Source organism: Haliotis asinina, chromosome 13 (assembly GCF_037392515.1).
Source record: "Haliotis asinina isolate JCU_RB_2024 chromosome 13, JCU_Hal_asi_v2, whole genome shotgun sequence".
Taxonomy (NCBI): Eukaryota; Metazoa; Mollusca; class Gastropoda; order Lepetellida; family Haliotidae; genus Haliotis; species Haliotis asinina.
The window spans coordinates 2,472,925-2,492,760 of record NC_090292.1 but is presented as its reverse complement, the minus strand read 5'-3'; the positions used below and the strand labels follow the sequence as shown (position 1 = coordinate 2,492,760).

General features: G+C 43.1%; 1 protein-coding gene across 2 annotated transcripts in view; it reads right to left on the bottom strand.

Moving 5' to 3' along the window:
* Positions 1 to 212: 212 nt before the first annotated feature.
* Positions 213 to 19,836, bottom strand: part of LOC137260120 (alpha-aminoadipic semialdehyde synthase, mitochondrial-like) — a 92,057-nt gene continuing 72,433 nt past the window's right edge. For both annotated transcript variants that reach the window (XM_067797821.1, XM_067797822.1), the window contains exons 12-13: positions 3,012 to 3,188; positions 213 to 2,870 (exon numbers count right to left, since the gene is read on the bottom strand). In XM_067797821.1, coding sequence (XP_067653922.1) covers positions 2,767 to 2,870; positions 3,012 to 3,188 — 281 coding nt within the window. In that variant the 3' untranslated portion in view covers positions 213 to 2,766. The remainder of the gene's footprint in view (positions 2,871 to 3,011; positions 3,189 to 19,836) is intronic.

Genomic DNA, 19,836 nt, shown 5'->3' with positions numbered 1-19,836 from the left:
TCCAGACTCATTTATTTGCAGACCACCACCAATTAGCAGGAATATTGTTGATTGCGGTTTACAACCAAACCCACTCACTCAGTCGTCGTAATACACCACCCTACCCGTGCAACATATATACACTCATGCACCCGCTCATTCTTATATTCACTCACTCACCCTCTAATGTAGTCCACACATCATCTTTTCAACGGATTGAAAACAGACACGTGGGAATTCTCTGTTGTTTTAATGAAACAAGCATATTATCACTTGAATACAGTCATTTGCTTATTACTCTTATATAATTTATATTTTGATCAATTTTATCAGTATATATTGTATATCCGTAGAGGTGTGAGTGCACGTGCGCGCAGATATCATGCTCCTGTCCTTATTGTGTTCAGTGGATATCATTATGCTGGTATATACTGCCGACCAGGACAGAGTGCATCGGAAAGAGGATGTGGATTTCTTTTGGTAGAAAAACCAACAACTTTTGTAAATTTGTTTGGCCCATACAATGCATTTTATGAAATGCTGGTGAATGAGATAAAAATGGTTGGGGCTACACATTATGGTTTAGCAGGAATTGTGATAATACCCAATTTTCTTTCCTTATCAATGCTACATTGATTTTCTATTGAAAATGGTTGTAGGCAAGGTGATCTGCTGTCCCTATACATTTCATATATAGTGTGTTGAAACTTTGGCTCCAAAAAAGAAACCAAAATGTCTGTGTATACAGACGATGTCGTATTCAGGCGATGCAGTATACAGTCGAGGAAACACGCAGACGCTGCAGTATGGAAATGATGGAGTATTCATACGATACAATTTGCAGACGTTACAGTATTCAGACGATACAGTTTTCAGACGATACAGTATGTAGACGTTACAGTGTGCAGACGATACGATATGCAGACCTTACAGTATTCAGACGATACAGTATGCAGACGATACAGTATGCAGACGTTATAGAGATTATCCGTTCTCCAGATGCTATAGCTGACATAGTGAAGGTGTTTGCTTTTTGTCAGTATTAAAAATAAGTTATGACAAATGAATATTTTACGTAAGAAGGAATTTTTGTTTCAAAAAATGTAAGAAACTCTAGTCATAATTGGCATATTTTGTGCAGCTAAAACAATCACTATCTCGATCATGTTGTTTTTTTCCGGTTAGGTGCTGTCTCTGCATTTCTTCCTTTTCTAAAAAAATCAGATGAATCTTATATTATGACTTTAGAGCTGGACCTACCTTTTAAGCCTTCGACATCATCAATGGTAAATTTCTTCACTGTCAAGGATAACTTGAAAGTAAGCAAAAAACCACACGTTTTGCCCAACTAGGTGATAGTCCCGTTGGCTGGACACTGCTGGATCGGCTTTATCTTGAATCCACGTATGCTGTTCACCTCAATTGTAAACGTAACTCGGCGGGATGTGTTTTTTTCTGAGCTAAAAGCCATTTACAACTAGGGGAAACTAGGGTTACCAAGAGGAAATGGTTTCAGTTGAGCATTATACTCTGGACTTCAACAACTCTTTCTGGATGAAATCAGCTGAAAGTGAGTAGGTGAGTTTAGTTTTACTCCGCACTCACCAATATTCCAGCCATATGGCGGCGGTCTGTAAATAATCGAATCTGGACCAGACAATCCATTGATCAATAACATGAGCATCGATCTGCGCAATTGTTAACCGATGACCTGTGTTAACCAAGTCAGCGAGCCTGACCACCCGATCCCGCTAGTCGCCTCTTACGACAAGCATAGCTGCCTTTTATGGCAAGCATTTGTTGCTGAGGGTCTATTCTACCCCGGACCTTCACGGGTCAACTGAGAGTATTTTATGTTCTTTTCGTCAATGTTAAAAATATAACCCCTTGTTTAGAAGGGTGTAAACAAGTTCAATGCATTTGGTAATCACTACGCATTTAAATTTACATATCCACAGGTACATAATTTAGAACTGGACTTTCAACATACTCTGGTCTGTCTGTAGATAAATTTACTGATGATGTGTTTCACCTATGTTTTCTTTTAGCAAATGTATTTTTTCCATGATAGGTTTTAAAACAACCCTGATATCTAATCACTCTAAAGATATACCTACAGCAGGTATAGTTTTGAAAGAGATACTGCTAGCAGCAACCCTCAACAAGCTCATGACAATACTATGGGGAGGTTCCATCCTGAACAGGCTGATGTGGATACATGTAGGTTGATTTCTCAAGCTCATGATCAGCGACTTTGATCTAATACCAAGAACAATTCTTAATTTCTTTTGTTAAGTGCAGAAAGTGAGTAAATCTGCATGTGAGTCATTCATGGGTCCTTAGTGTCATTCATCTATTATGAACCTATGGACTGAACTTAACAACAGGTTTTTGTCTTTACTCGGGTATATTTTTGTGTGTGCCTTCTATCTTTTCCCATATGATCTTGACCCAGCACTGCCTTGGGTGCTTGGTGCTGTATGTGACAGGGAGTACTATACAATACAGGGAAATTGGACGTGCATGTAAGAATTTAAGGATCTAAAAATCGACTGCAACAGACAAGTTGTACAGTTGTACACCACAAGTTGTACACCAGTATCCCACCAAGAAACTGATTCCAAAGTTTTCAGTTGATTCAGTTGGTTGTATTAGTGGAACTTCCATCTAAATACGCGCAAGTTTAACGTGTGTTTAACGTGCGAGAACGGTGCAATATATTTGTTAGGTGATGTTAAGCTTGCTAAGATCTGTTATCCATTACAGATCGACTGGTGTGTCCGTCCACTATTTGGACACAAACTTGATCCCTTTCTCCTGCAGGTTGTTCAGCATGGGTTCGTACAGTTCAGGCACGACAGGAGCGAGGATGCCCCTCAGCGTTATCTCCCCTGGAAGAGTGACAGGTTTATCATTCAGAAATTTTATCAAACATAGACACCGCGGTACTTTTGTAGCAGAATCGATGCAGCCTATGAGTTTAAAGCGTTTGTCGTCCTACTCACTCACTCACTCACTCACTCACTGCCTACCATTCAGTATCATCATGGCGGCTGTAGCTGCACAGTGACCCACAGCCTTGGATATTGCTGAATTGTCCCCGGCATCTCCAAACACTGTCAGCTCCATTTTCCGAGACTCGCTGTGTCCGTCCGGGAATCTGCCGGTCACCTTTATGTCCATCAGAGCCATGTCTCGGTTGGTGGAGTCTTGAACACAACCAGAAGCTCTCCTTAACACTGCACATCAGACCAACTGCAGACCAAACTATGTTACAGGTCAGCTAGACTGACGACGTGATCTGTACATCAACTGCAGACTAACGTATGTCACAGATCAAATATTCAGACAGCAGTATCACCTTATTCTAACTGTAACACCTCTAACTGCGAAACCATCATCTTAGCGTCACCCTAACACCTCGCAGTGAATGTATCACCAAGGTGACTGCACAATCTCCATCTGTAAGTAGGAGTGAATGTATCACCAAGGTGACTGCACAATCTCCATCTGTAAGTAGGAGTGAATGTATCACCAAGGTGACTGCACAATCTCCATCTGTAAGTAGGAGTGAATGTATCACCAAGGTGACTGCACAATCTCCATCTGTGAGTTGGAGTGAATGTATCACCAAGGTGACTGCACAATCTCCATCTGTAAGTAGGAGTGAATGTATCACCAAGGTGACTGCACAATCTCCATCTGTGAGTTGGAGTGAATGTATCACCAAGGTGACTGCACAATCTCCATCTGTAAGTAGGAGTGAATGTATCACCAAGGTGACTGCACAATCTCCATCTGTAAGTAGGAGTGAATGTATCACCAAGGTGACTGCACAATCTCCATCTGTGAGTTGGAGTGAATGTATCACCAAGGTGACTGCACAATCTCCATCTGTAAGTAGGAGTGAATGTATCACCAAGGTGACTGCACAATCTCCATCTGTAAGTAGGAGTGAATGTATCACCAAGGTGACTGCACAATCTCCATCTGTGAGTTGGAGTGAATGTATCACCAAGGTGACTGCACAATCTCCATCTGTAAGTAGGAGTGAATGTATCACCAAGGTGACTGCACAATCTCCATCTGTGAGTTGGAGTGAATGTATCACCAAGGTGACTGCACAATCTCCATCTGTAAGTAGGAGTGAATGTATCACCAAGGTGACTGCACAATCTCCATCTGTAAGTTGGAGTGAATGTATCACCAAGGTGACTGCACAATCTCCATCTGTGAGTTGGAGTGAATGTATCACCAAGGTGACTGCACAATCTCCATCTGTAAGTAGGAGTGAATGTATCACCAAGGTGACTGCACAATCTCCATCTGTAAGTAGGAGTGAATGTATCACCAAGGTGACTGCACAATCTCCATCTGTAAGTAGGAGTGAATGTATCACCAAGGTGACTGCACAATCTCCATCTGTAAGTAGGAGTGAATGTATCACCAAGGTGACTGCACAATCTCCATCTGTGAGTTGGAGTGAATGTATCACCAAGGTGACTGCACAATCTCCATCTGTAAGTAGGAGTGAATGTATCACCAAGGTGACTGCACAATCTCCATCTGTAAGTAGGAGTGAATGTATCACCAAGGTGACTGCACAATCTCCATCTGTAAGTAGGAGTGAATATATCACCAAGGTGACTGCACAATCTCCATCTGTAAGTAGGAGTGAATGTATCACCAAGGTGACTGCACAATCTCCATCTGTGAGTTGGAGTGAATGTATCACCAAGGTGACTGCACAATCTCCATCTGTAAGTAGGAGTGAATGTATCACCAAGGTGACTGCACAATCTCCATCTGTAAGTAGGAGTGAATGTATCACCAAGGTGACTGCACAATCTCCATCTGTAAGTAGGAGTGAATGTATCACCAAGGTGACTGCACAATCTCCATCTGTAAGTAGGAGTGAATGTATCACCAAGGTGACTGCACAATCTCCATCTGTAAGTAGGAGTGAATGTATCACCAAGGTGACTGCACAATCTCCATCTGTGAGTTGGAGTGAATGTATCACCAAGGTGACTGCACAATCTCCATCTGTAAGTAGGAGTGAATGTATCACCAAGGTGACTGCACAATCTCCATCTGTGAGTTGGAGTGAATGTATCACCAAGGTGACTGCACAATCTCCATCTGTAAGTAGGAGTGAATGTATCACCAAGGTGACTGCACAATCTCCATCTGTAAGTAGGAGTGAATGTATCACCAAGGTGACTGCACAATCTCCATCTGTGAGTTGGAGTGAATGTATCACCAAGGTGACTGCACAATCTCCATCTGTGAGTTGGAGTGAATGCATCACCAAGGTGACTGCACAATCTCCATCTGTAAGTAGGAGTGAATGTATCACCAAGGTGACTGCACAATCTCCATCTGTGAGTTGGAGTGAATGTATCACCAAGGTGACTGCACAATCTCCATCTGTAAGTAGGAGTGAATGTATCACCAAGGTGACTGCACAATCTCCATCTGTAAGTAGGAGTGAACGTATCACCAAGGTGACTGCACAATCTCCATCTGTGAGTTGGAGTGAATGTATCACCAAGGTGACTGCACAATCTCCATCTGTGAGTTGGAGTGAATGTATCACCAAGGTGACTGCACAATCTCCATCTGTGAGTTGGAGTGAATGCATCACCAAGGTGACTGCACAATCTCCATCTGTAAGTAGGAGTGAATGTATCACCAAGGTGACTGCACAATCTCCATCTGTGAGTTGGAGTGAATGTATCACCAAGGTGACTGCACAATCTCCATCTGTAAGTAGGAGTGAATGTATCACCAAGGTGACTGCACAATCTCCATCTGTGAGTTGGAGTGAATGTATCACCAAGGTGACTGCACAATCTCCATCTGTGAGTTGGAGTGAATGCATCACCAAGGTGACTGCACAATCTCCATCTGTAAGTAGGAGTGAATGTATCACCAAGGTGACTGCACAATCTCCATCTGTGAGTTGGAGTGAATGTATCACCAAGGTGACTGCACAATCTCCATCTGTAAGTAGGAGTGAATGTATCACCAAGGTGACTGCACAATCTCCATCTGTAAGTAGGAGTGAATGTATCATCAAGGTGACTACACAATCTCCATCTGTGAGTAGGAGTGAATGTATCACCAAGGTGACTGCACAATCTCCATCTGTAAGTAGGAGTGAATGTAAAGCGTCGTACTACATGTCCAACCTAAGTGCACAGTTTAAACATCATTGTGCATTTGGGTGGAGGGGGTGGATTGGATGGAGGGTTGGTTAGGGGTGGTGGTAGAAAAAGAAAGAATCCTTTTTCGCCTCAATGGTACTGGAAACAAAGTGTTTTTTCAGCAAACCTTTAGTAGTAATGAAGTGTTTGTAAATCAAATTTGTCATAGAGATGGTGATAGTTTAACCTTTCAACTGAACAATTATGTTCCCATTAATTACCTGATTATTGATTTTGATGCATTTGTTGACATTACATAAACAATGTCTATTCATAATCTGTGATAACCTATTACTGTCATCACAGCTACCTTCTTCCTCATCGGTGTTTATGTTCGCGCGTGTGCAACGTGCACACGTTTGTGCATATTCCATGCATTTGCATATTCTGGAGCACTATTTTGCATGCTAAAAGCTGTAGGAGAGCTTCCAGTACAGGCAGACCGCTCAAAACTTTCACCATCTCACTCTTCAAGGGTCCACCCTTTTGCCTACAGGTGATGGAATTCTAGGCTTGCATTCCATGGCTGTTTGCCACATATGAGTTTGGTAGCATGCTCTCTGTGAGTGCCTGAATAAACTGGAAGGAGGAAGCTGGTGGGATTCGAATTCGCCCTTCCTCAGGATGAACAATGTGGCGAAGGTGACTGTCACTCTTCAGGGATGATCCGTACAGTAAACATGTTAAGTCTTCCAGGACTTGAAATTGGTCTTCTATATGCTTGAGATCATTCAGCCGCCATATAGCTGGAATATTGCTGAGTGCGGCGCAAAACTAAGCTCACTCTCGTACTCACTTTTCCAAGTTGTTTTAAGCGGGCTTAGTACTTATTACTTATTTCCTTTGAGGAGTCTGAGTTTTTTCCCTCTCTTGAAAATGAGCGGGTAGTGTTGCATCCTGTGTATGCATGACATGCATGTAGTGCTTCACAAACACTCTCACCGATGACCTGGGCTACACTGGAAACCTGGAAGAGTCTTGTTCGTTTTTTCGTTCCGAGCTTCAAGTAGATATCTACTTGTAAGGTAGAAATGCATCTGTATCCACGACACAAGTGATGATATTCCCGTAGCCGTTGGTTGAAGATGTCTGGTGTGGAGTAACGGCCGAATGTCTGCCCCCTTCTCGAAGAGATGTTAGTTCCTCTCTACACTGTTTAAATCTAGCTTGATTCATTCCTCTTCACTGGTGACAATAAGGTCAATGTTTCCAATCCAGCTTCTATACTTCTCTCCTTAACTGCTTGACAAGGAACAGAACAAGATTCTTTTTGCTTGAAGCAGTACTGTGTTCCTTGAGTTCAAGAGAGCTGACATCTCTCTGCGTTTTCATTGGACATGTTTCTGTATATATCAACCTTCATGCATGGTATGGGCGAACATTTTTTCTGCAACAAAGTGGAAGGTTTTATTGCCACTTTTGATCATGTAGACAAGTGCCAAACCGTCAGTCAGCGTACTGGATGGACCAGGGAGCTTTTCCTTCCAGTTCTTGCGCTAAACTTGACTTGTTGGCCTTTCTGATGAAACCATGTTGATACGCGAGTGATAACGGAAGCGGCCCAAGAGGATGACTGAAAACAGTGACCTGCTTTGAGCTATGACACCATATGAACACAGAAGTTCCTGTCAGCTCGGAGCAAAACTTAAACGTGACTTGTTTGGATTTACTTCTTCTTCTGGCTCAGTTCGGTGTAGGATGCCAGGTTGTGTCTTAGCAAACAAAGGTTGTAGACGACTGGTACAGGAGTCCATCATCCCCTCTTTCCCGATGGTCTGAACCCTGAGATGGTCAGATGCCATGGCTGGAATGGCAGGAATAGAGGTTTGCAAGGAGATGAGCTCTGAATTCAAGAAATGGGTAATCCAGTTGTTTTCCAACAAGTCTACAAGGACTGTCCTTGACTGTTGCAAATCGGAATGACTTAAACTTGGCCACGTCACCTTTGTGAAGAAGATACTGTGATATTGTGCCACCAGATAATATATCCCCATTTACCCCTTGCTGTCTGTGTATCTCTGTTTGCAGTTTGACCCAGACTCTGGTCAAATGTTACTCTTCCAAAAGAGTTTTCAGTTCCAAGCTGTACGGAAAATTCACAAAGCTGACATCTGACCATGTCACTGTGTCTGTGAAAGATGAGCTCTAAAAGAGTGATTCCCCAACTGTTATTGTTAACACTGACATAGAGCAACTCCTCTTCAATACTCTTCATAGCATTTCGAAAAAGGTGTTTCCTACCTTCTGTTTCTTGAAGGATTTTTTCCGCTGTTGCTGTGTTCTCTTTCGGCATTCTGCGCTCCTATTATATTCTGGTTTTCAACAGCAGTAGCCTCAGTTAGGAAAGATGGCAATATGTGGACAAATAACTTTCCGTGTAGTTTCTAACAGCGTTATCATGCAATTAAGTGATGAAGAACATGAGGAAAGAGGATGTTCATGACATATGGGATTAGGACGTCAGACACAATAACAGCACATTGCCTTTGTTATCAGCATTTCTAAATGTCTGCAAACTACACAAAGGAATAGTGAAGCCTTTAGAATGCATAAACAGGGGGTTATCGATGAAAATGATCTTTAATGAGTTGGTAGTATGCAGGAAGCATGTATGTATAGGTGCCTGGAGTCTTTTGATGTAGATGGCTTCTTGGAATTTCCTGAGTTTAAAAACGTTGGGGTTGGTCGTTAGGGTTTGAGTTCTGGATTGTCTTTGATGTGTTCTGATATGACTGATTTGAGGTCAGGTTTTGAAACTGAGGTCTGATGCGCCTTTCTTCGGGTTTTAGAGGTGCCTTGAATTTTTCTCCACATAGGAATGTTTACAATCGCATGGGAGGCGGTAAACAGTTCCCAGTGGTTGTTATTTCAGGCTGGCTGGTGGTCTGACTGTCGCTTTGATGGTTTTAGGAATGCTGTCAAAACAGATATATATATATATATATATATACACATGTATATATATATTGGCATGTTGTTTCCTGGACATGCTTAAACGTAAATGTTTCTCAAACAAGGTAAAAGCTTCAGTTGTTATTGTACATGGAAAATGTAGAAGTCATCTTGAAATATATGCAGGCTATAACCAAATTCTGATTTGGGGCTTCCTGTGCAGATGTTTAGCTCACGAAGTCTTGATATTCTAGCATACGCTACCCTCCACATCGTTCTCAGTCTGTTGTCTTACATACGGTACCCTCTATGTAGTTATCAGTCTATTGTCTGGCATACGGTACCTTCTATGTAGTTCTCAGTCTATTGTCTGGCATACGGTACCTTCTATGTAGTTCTCAGTCTATTGTCTGGCATACGGTACCTTCTATGTAGTTCTCAGTCTATTGTCTGGCATACGGTACCTTCTATGTAGTTATCAGTCTATTGTCTGGCATACGGTACCCTCTATGTAGTTCTCAGTCTATTGTCTGGCATACGCTTCCCTCCATGAACTTCTGAGTCTATTGTCTAACATACGGTACACTTCATGTAGTTCTCTGTCAACTGTCTAACATACGTTACAATCCATGTAGTTCTTATTCTGTAGTCTGGTATACCGTACTCTCAATGTAGTTCTCAGGTTATTGTCTTACATACGGTAGTCTGAATGTAGTTCTCAGTTTATTATCTAACATACGGTGCTCTCAATGTAGTTCTCACTGTTGACTAGCATACGCTACCCTCCATGTAGATCTCTGTCTACTGGCTAACATACGTTACAATCCATGTAGTTGTCAGTCTATTGTCGGGCATCTGTTACCCTTCATGTCGTCCTCAGTCTGTTGTCTAGCATACGGTACCCTCTATGTAGTTCTCAGTCTGTTGTCTGGCATACGTTACTCTTCATGTAGTTCTCTGTCTATTGTCTAACATATGGTACTCTCAATGTAGTTCTCAGTCTGTTGTCTGGCATACGGTACCCTCTATGTAGTTCTCAGTCTATTGTCTGGCATACGGTACCCTCTATGTAGTTCTCAGTCTGTTGTCTGGCATACGGTACCCTCTATGTAGTTCTCAGTCTATTGTCTGGCATACGGTACCTTCTATGTAGTTCTCAGTCTGTTGTCTGGCATACGGTAGCTTCTATGTAGTTCCCAGTCTATTGTCTGGCATACGGTACCCTCTATGTAGTTCTCAGTCTGTTGTCTGGCATACGGTACCCTCTATGTAGTTCTCAGTCTGTTGTCTGGCATACGGTACCCTCTATGTAGTTCTCAGTCTATTGTCTGGCATACGGTACCCTCTATGTAGTTCTCAGTCTATTGTCTGGCATACGGTACCCTCTATGTAGTTCTCAGTCTGTTGTCTGGCATACGGTACCCTCTATGTAGTTCTCAGTCTGTTGTCTGGCATACGGTACCCTCTATGTAGTTCTCAGTCTGTTGTCTGGCATACGGTACCCTCTATGTAGTTCTCAGTCTGTTGTCTGGCATAGGGTACCCTCTATGTAGTTCTCAGTCTGTTGTCTGGCATACGGTACCTTCTATGTAGTTATCAGTCTATTGTCTGGCATACGGTACCCTCTATGTAGTTCTCAGTCTATTGTCTGGCATACGGTACCCTCTATGTAGTTCTCAGTCTATTGTCTGGCAAACGGTAGCTTCTATGTAGTTCTCAGTCTATTGTCTGGCATACGGTACCCTCTATGTAGTTCTCAGTCTATTGTCGGGCATCTGCTACCCTTCATGTCGTCCTCAGTCTATTGTCTGGCATACGGTACCCTCTATGTAGTTCTCAGTCTATTGTCTGGCATACGGTACCTTCTATGTAGTTCTCAGTCTGTTGTCTGGCATACGGTACCCTCTATGTAGTTCTCAGTCTGTTGTCTGGCATACGGTACCCTCTATGTAGTTCTCAGTCTAATGTCTGGCATACGGTACCTTCTATGTAGTTCTCAGTCTTTTGTCTGGCATACGGTACCCTCTATGTAGTTCTCAGTCTATTGTCTGGCATACGGTACCTTCTATGTAGTTCTCAGTCTATTGTCTGGCATACGGTACCCTCTATGTAGTTCTCAGTCTGTTGTCTGGCATACGGTACCCTCTATGTAGTTCTCAGTCTATTGTCTGGCATACGGTACCCTCTATGTAGTTCTCAGTCTATTGTCTCGCATACGGTACCCTCTATGTAGTTCTCAGTCTGTTGTCTGGCATACGGTACCTTCTATGTAGTTCTCAGTCTATTGTCTGGCATACGGTACCCTCTATGTAGTTCTCAGTCTGTTGTCTGGCATACGGTACTCTCTATGTAGTTCTCAGTCTATTGTCTAGCATACGGTACCCTCTATGTAGTTCTCAGTCTATTGTCTGGCATACGGTACCCTCTATGTAGTTCTCAGTCTGTTGTCTAGAACACGCTTCCCTCCATGAACTTCTAAATCTATTGTCTAACATACGGTACACTTCATGTAGTTCTCTGTCAACTGTCTAACATACGTTACAATCCATGTAGTTCCTATTCTGTAGTCTGGTATACCGTACTCTCAATGTATTTCTGGGTCTATTGTCTTGCATACACTATCCTCCATGTCGTTTTCAGTCTATTGTCTGTCATGCGCTACCCTTTATGCATCTCTCTGTGTACTGTCCGGCATACGTTACCCTCCATGTAGTTCTGATTCTATTGTCTAGCACACGCTACCCTCCATGTAGTTCTCAGTGTATTGTCTAGCACACGCTACCCTCCATGTAGTTCTCAGTCTATTGTCTAGCACACGCTACCCTCCATGTAGTTCTCAGTGTATTGTCTAGCACACGCTACCCTCCATGTAGTTCTCAGTCTATTGTCTAGCACACGCTACCCTCCATGTAGTTCTCAGTCTATTGTCTAGCATACACTACCCTCCATGTAGTTCTCAGTGTATTGTCTAGCATACACTACCCTCCATGTAGTTCTCAGTGTATTGTCTAGCACACGCTACCCTCCATGTAGTTCTGATTCTATTGTCTAGCATACACTACCCTCCATGTAGTTCTGATTCTATTGTCTAGCACACGCTACCCTCCATGTAGTTCTGATTCTATTGTCTAGCATACACTACCCTCCATGTTGTTCTCAGTGTATTGTCTAGCATACACTACCCTCCATGTAGTTCTCAGTCTATTGTCTAGCACACGCTACCCTCCATGTAGTTCTCAGTGTATTGTCTAGCACACGCTACCCTCCATGTAGTTCTCAGTCTATTGTCTAGCACACGCTACCCTCCATGTAGTTCTCAGTCTATTGTCTAGCATACACTACCCTCCATGTAGTTCTCAGTGTATTGTCTAGCATACACTACCCTCCATGTAGTTCTCAGTGTATTGTCTAGCACACGCTACCCTCCATGTAGTTCTGATTCTATTGTCTAGCATACACTACCCTCCATGTAGTTCTGATTCTATTGTCTAGCACACGCTACCCTCCATGTAGTTCTGATTCTATTGTCTAGCATACACTACCCTCCATGTTGTTCTCAGTGTATTGTCTAGCATACACTACCCTCCATGTAGTTCTCAGTCTATTGTCTAGCACACGCTACCCTCCATGTAGTTCTCAGTCTATTGTCTAGCACACGCTACCCTCCATGTAGTTCTCAGTCTATTGTCTAGCATACACTACCCTCCATGTAGTTCTCAGTGTATTGTCTAGCACACGCTACCCTCCATGTAGTTCTCAGTCTATTTTTAGCACACGCTACCCTCCATGTAGTTCTCAGTCTATTGTCTAGCATACACTACCCTCCATGTAGTTCTCAGTGTATTGTCTAGCATACACTACCCTCCATGTAGTTCTCAGTCTATTGTCTAGCATACACTACCCTCCATGTAGTTCTCAGTCTATTGTCTAGAATACACTACCCTGCATGTAGTTCTCAGTGTATTACCTGGCATACACTAGCCTCCATGTAGTTCTCAGTCTATTGCGTGGCATACACTACCCTGCATGTAGTTCTCAGTCTATTGTCTAGCATACACTACCCTCCATGTAGTTCTCAGTCTATTGTCTAGAATACACTACCCTCCATGTAGTTCTCAGTCTATTGTCTAGCATACACTACCCTCCATGTAGTTCTCAGTGTATTGTCTAGAATACACTACCCTCCATGTAGTTCTCAGTCTATTGTCTAGCATACACTACCCTCCATGTAGTTCTCAGTGTATTGTCTAGAATACACTACCCTCCATGTAGTTCTCAGTCTATTGTCTAGCATACACTACCCTCCATGTAGTTCTCAGTGTATTGTCTAGAATACACTACCCTCCATGTAGTTCTCAGTCTATTGTCTAGCATACACTACCCTCCATGTAGTTCTCAGTCTATTGCGTGGCATACACTACTCTCCATGTAGTTCTCAGTGTATTGCCTTGCATACACTACCCTCCATGTAGTTCTCAGTCTATTGTCTAGCATACACTACCCTCCATGCAGTTCTCAGTCTACTGCGTGGCATACACTACCCTCCATGTTGTTCTCAGTGTATTGTCTAGCACACACTACCCTCCATGTAGTTCTCAGTGTATTGTCTAGCATACGCTACCCTCCATGTAGTTCTCAGTCTATTGCCCAGCATACACAACCCTCCATGTAGTTCTCAGTCCATTGTCTAGCATACACTACCCTCCATGTAGTTATCAGTCTATTGCGTGGCATACACTACCCTCCATGTAGTTCTCAGTGTATTACCTGGCATACACTACCCTCCATGTAGTTCTCAGTCTATTGCGTGGCATACACTACCCTCCATGTTGTTCTCAGTGTATTGTCTAGCATACACTACCCTCCATGTAGTTCTCAGTCTATTGTCTAGCATACACTACCCTCCATGTAGTTCTCAGTCTATTGTCCAGCATACACTACCCTCCATGTAGTTCTCAGTCTATTGCGTGGCATACACTACCCTCCATGTTGTTCTCAGTGTATTGTCTAGCATGCACTACCCTCCACGTAGTTCTCAGTCTATTGCGTAGCATACACTACCCTGCATGTAGTTCTCAGTGTATTACCTGGCATACACTAGCCTCCATGTAGTTCTCAGTCTATTGCGTGGCATACACTACCCTGCATGTAGTTCTCAGTGTATTACCTGGCATACACTACCCTCCATGTAGTTCTCAGTCTATTGTCTAGCATACACCTCCCTCCATGTAGTTCTCAGTCTATTGTCTAGAATACACTACCCTCCATGTAGTTCTCAGTCTATTGTCTAGCATACACTACCCTCCATGTAGTTCTCAGTGTATTGTCTAGAATACACTACCCTCCATGTAGTTCTCAGTCTATTGTCTAGCATACACTACCCTCCATGTAGTTCTCAGTCTATTGTCTAGAATACACTACCCTCCATGTAGTTCTCAGTCTATTGTCTAGCATACACTAACCTCCATGTAGTTCTCAGTGTATTGTCTAGAATACACTACCCTCCATGTAGTTCTCAGTCTATTGTCTAGCATACACTACCCTCCATGTAGTTCTCAGTGTATTGTCTAGAATACACTACCCTCCATGTAGTTCTCAGTCTATTGTCTAGCATACACTACCCTCCATGTAGTTCTCAGTGTATTGTCTAGAATACACTACCCTCCATGTAGTTCTCAGTCTATTGTCTAGCATACACTACCCTCCATGTAGTTCTCAGTCCATTGCGTGGCATACACTAGTCTCCATGTAGTTCTCAGTGTATTGCCTTGCATACACTACCCTCCATGTAGTTATCAGTCTATTGTCTAGCATACACTACCCTCCATGCAGTTCTCAGTCTACTGCGTGGCATACACTACCCTCCATGTTGTTCTCAGTGTATTGTCTAGCACACACTACCCTCCATGTAGTTCTCAGTGTACTGTCTAGCATACACTACCCTCCATGTAGTTCTCAGTCTATTGCCCAGCATACACTACCCTCCATGTAGTTATCAGTCTATTGCGTGGCATACACTACCCTCCATGTAGTTCTCAGTGTATTACCTGGCATACACTACCCTCCATGTAGTTCTCAGTCTATTGCGTGGCATACACTACCATCCATGTTGTTCTCAGTGCATTGTCTAGCATACACTACCCTCCATGTAGTTCTCAGTCTATTGTCTAGCATACACTACCCTCCATGTAGTTCTCAGTCTATTGTCCAGCATACACTACCCTCCATGTAGTTCTCAGTCTATTGCGTGGCATACACTACCCTCCATGTTGTTCTCAGTGTATTGTCTAGCATGCACTACCCTCCACGTAGTTCTCAGTCTATTGCGTAGCATACACTACCCTGCATGTAGTTCTCAGTGTATTACCTGGCATACACTACCCTCCATGTAGTTCTCAGTCTATTGCGTGGCATACACTACCCTGCATGTAGTTCTCAGTGTATTACCTGGCATACACTACCCTCCATGTAGTTCTCAGTCTATTGTCTAGCATACACTACCCTCCATGTAGTTCTCAGTCTATTGTCTAGCATACACTACCCTCCATGTAGTTCTCAGTGTATTGTCTAGCATACACTACCCTCCATGTAGTTCTCAGTCTATTGTCTAGCATACATTACCCTCCATGTAGTTCTCAGTCTATTGTCTAGCATACACTACCCTCCATGTAGTTCTCAGTCTATTGTCTAGCATACACTACCCTCCATGTAGTTCTCAGTGTATTACCTGGCATACACTACCCTCCATGTAGTTCTCAGTCTATTGCCCAGCATACACTACCCTCTATGTAGTTCTCAGTCCATTGTCTAGAATACACTACCCACCATGTAGTTATCAGTCTATTGCGTGGCATACACTACCCTCCATGTAGTTCTCAGTGTATTACCTGGCATACACTACCCTCCATGTAGTTCTCAGTCTATTGCGTGGCATACACTACCCTCCATGTTGTTCTCAGTGTATTGTCTAGCATACACTACCCTCCATGTAGTTCTCAGTCTATTGTCTAGCATACACTACCCTCCATGTAGTTCTCAGTCTATTGCGTGGCATACACTACCCTCCATGTAGTTCTCAGTGTATTGTCTAGCATACAGTACCCTCCATGTAGTTCTCTGTCTATTGTCTGGCATACACTACCCTCCATGTAGTTTTCAGTCTATTGCGTGGAGTACACTACCCTCCATGTTGTTCTCAGTGTATTGTCTAGCATACACTACCCTCCATGAAGTTCTCAGTCTATTGTCCAGCATACGCTACCCTCCATGTAGTTCTCAGTCTATTGTCTAGCATACACTACCCTCCATGTAGTTCTCAGTCTATTGTCTAGCATACACTACCCTCCATGTAGTTCTCAGTCTATTGTCTAGCATACACTACCCTCCATGTAGTTCTCAGTGTATTGTCTAGCATACACTACCCTCCATGTAGTTCTCAGTCTATTGTCTAGCATACACTAACCTAAATGTAGTTCTCAGTCTATTGCGTGGCATACACTACCCTCCATGTAGTTCTCAGTGTATTACCTGGCATACACTACCCTCCATGTAGTTCTCAGTCTATTGTCTAGCATGCACTACCCTCCATGTAGTTCTCAGTCTATTGTCTAGCATACACTACCCTCCATGTAGTTCTCAGTGTGTTACCTGGCATACACTACCCTCCATGTTGTTCTCAGTCTATTGTCTAGCATACACTACCCTCCATGTAGTTCTCAGTCTATTCCGTGGCATACACTACCCTCCATGTTGTTCTCAGTGTATTGTCTAGCATACACTACCCTCCATGTAGTTCTCAGTCTATTGTCTAGCATACATTACCCTCCATGTAGTTCTCAGTCTATTGTCTAGCATACACTACCCTCCATGTAGTTCTCAGTCTATTGTCTAGCATACACTACCCTCCATGTAGTTCTCAGTCTATTGTCTAGCATACACTACCCTCCATGTAGTTCTCAGTCTATTGTCTAGCATACACTACCCTCCATGTAGTTCTCAGTCTATTGTCTAGCATACATTACCCTCCATGTAGTTCTCAGTCTATTGTCTAGCATACACTACCCTCCATGTAGTTCTCAGTCTATTGCGTGGCATACACTACCCTCCATGTAGTTCTCAGTGTATTACCTGGCATACACTACCCTCCATGTAGTTCTCAGTGTATTGTCTAACATACACTACCCTCCATGTAGTTCTCAGTCTATTGTCTAGCATACACTACCCTCCATGTAGTTCTCAGTCTATTGTCCAGCATACACTACCCTCCATGTAGTTCTCAGTCTATTGCGTGGCATACACTACCCTCCATGTTGTTCTCAGTGTATTGTCTAGCATGCACTACCCTCCACGTAGTTCTCAGTCTATTGCGTAGCATACACTACCCTGCATGTAGTTCTCAGTGTATTACCTGGCATACACTACCCTCCATGTAGTTCTCAGTCTATTGCGTGGCATACACTACCCTGCATGTAGTTCTCAGTGTATTACCTGGCATACACTACCCTCCATGTAGTTCTCAGTCTATTGTCTAGCATACACTACCCTCCATGTAGTTCTCAGTCTATTGTCTAGCATACACTACCCTCCATGTAGTTCTCAGTGTATTGTCTAGCATACACTACCCTCCATGTAGTTCTCAGTCTATTGTCTAGCATACATTACCCTCCATGTAGTTCTCAGTCTATTGTCTAGCATACACTACCCTCCATGTAGTTCTCAGTCTATTGTCTAGCATACACTACCCTCCATGTAGTTCTCAGTGTATTACCTGGCATACACTACCCTCCATGTAGTTCTCAGTCTATTGCCCAGCATACACTACCCTCTATGTAGTTCTCAGTCCATTGTCTAGAATACACTACCCACCATGTAGTTATCAGTCTATTGCGTGGCATACACTACCCTCCATGTAGTTCTCAGTGTATTACCTGGCATACACTACCCTCCATGTAGTTCTCAGTCTATTGCGTGGCATACACTACCCTCCATGTTGTTCTCAGTGTATTGTCTAGCATACACTACCCTCCATGTAGTTCTCAGTCTATTGTCTAGCATACACTACCCTCCATGTAGTTCTCAGTCTATTGCGTGGCATACACTACCCTCCATGTAGTTCTCAGTGTATTGTCTAGCATACAGTACCCTCCATGTAGTTCTCAGTCTATTGTCTGGCATACACTACCCTCCATGTAGTTTTCAGTCTATTGCGTGGAGTACACTACCCTCCATGTTGTTCTCAGTGTATTGTCTAGCATACACTACCCTCCATGAAGTTCTCAGTCTATTGTCCAGCATACGCTACCCTCCATGTAGTTCTCAGTCTATTGTCTAGCATACACTACCCTCCATGTAGTTCTCAGTCTATTGTCTAGCATACACTACCCTCCATGTAGTTCTCAGTCTATTGTCTAGCATACACTACCCTCCATGTAGTTCTCAGTGTATTGTCTAGCATACACTACCCTCCATGTAGTTCTCAGTCTATTGTCTAGCATACACTAACCTAAATGTAGTTCTCAGTCTATTGCGTGGCATACACTACCCTCCATGTAGTTCTCAGTGTATTACCTGGCATACACTACCCTCCATGTAGTTCTCAGTCTATTGTCTAGCATGCACTACCCTCCATGTAGTTCTCAGTCTATTGTCTAGCATACACTACCCTCCATGTAGTTCTCAGTGTGTTACCTGGCATACACTACCCTCCATGTTGTTCTCAGTCTATTGTCTAGCATACACTACCCTCCATGTAGTTCTCAGTCTATTCCGTGGCATACACTACCCTCCATGTTGTTCTCAGTGTATTGTCTAGCATACACTACCCTCCATGTAGTTCTCAGTCTATTGTCTAGCATACATTACCCTCCATGTAGTTCTCAGTCTATTGTCTAGCATACACTACCCTCCATGTAGTTCTCAGTCTATTGTCTAGCATACACTACCCTCCATGTAGTTCTCAGTCTATTGTCTAGCATACACTACCCTCCATGTAGTTCTCAGTCTATTGTCTAGCATACACTACCCTCCATGTAGTTCTCAGTCTATTGTCTAGCATACATTACCCTCCATGTAGTTCTCAGTCTATTGTCTAGCATACACTACCCTCCATGTAGTTCTCAGTCTATTGCGTGGCATACACTACCCTCCATGTAGTTCTCAGTGTATTACCTGGCATACACTACCCTCCATGTAGTTCTCAGTGTATTGTCTAACATACACTACCCTCCATGTAGTTCTCAGTCTATTGTCTAGCATACACTGCCCTACATGTAGTTCTCAGTCTGTTGCGTGGCATACACTACCCTCCATGTAGTTCTCAGTCTATTGCCTAGCATACACTACCCTCCATGTTGTTCTCAGTCTATTGTGTAGCATACACTACCCTCCATGTAGTTCTCAGTCTATTGCGTAGCATGCACTACCCTCCATGTAGTTCTCAGTCTATTGTCTAGCATACACTACCCTCCATGTAGTTCTCAGTGTATTGTCTAACATACACTACCCTCCATGTAGTTCTTTGTCTATTGTCTAGCATACACTACCCTCAATGTAGTTCTCAGTCTATTGTCTAGCATACACTACCCTCCATGTAGTTCTCAGTCTATTGTCTAGCATACACTACCCTCCATGTAGTTCTCAGTCTATTGCGTGGCATACACTACCCTCCATGTAGTTCTCAGTGTATTACCTGGCATACACTACCCTCCATGTAGTACTCAGTCTATTGTCTAGCATACACTACCCTCCATGTAGTTCT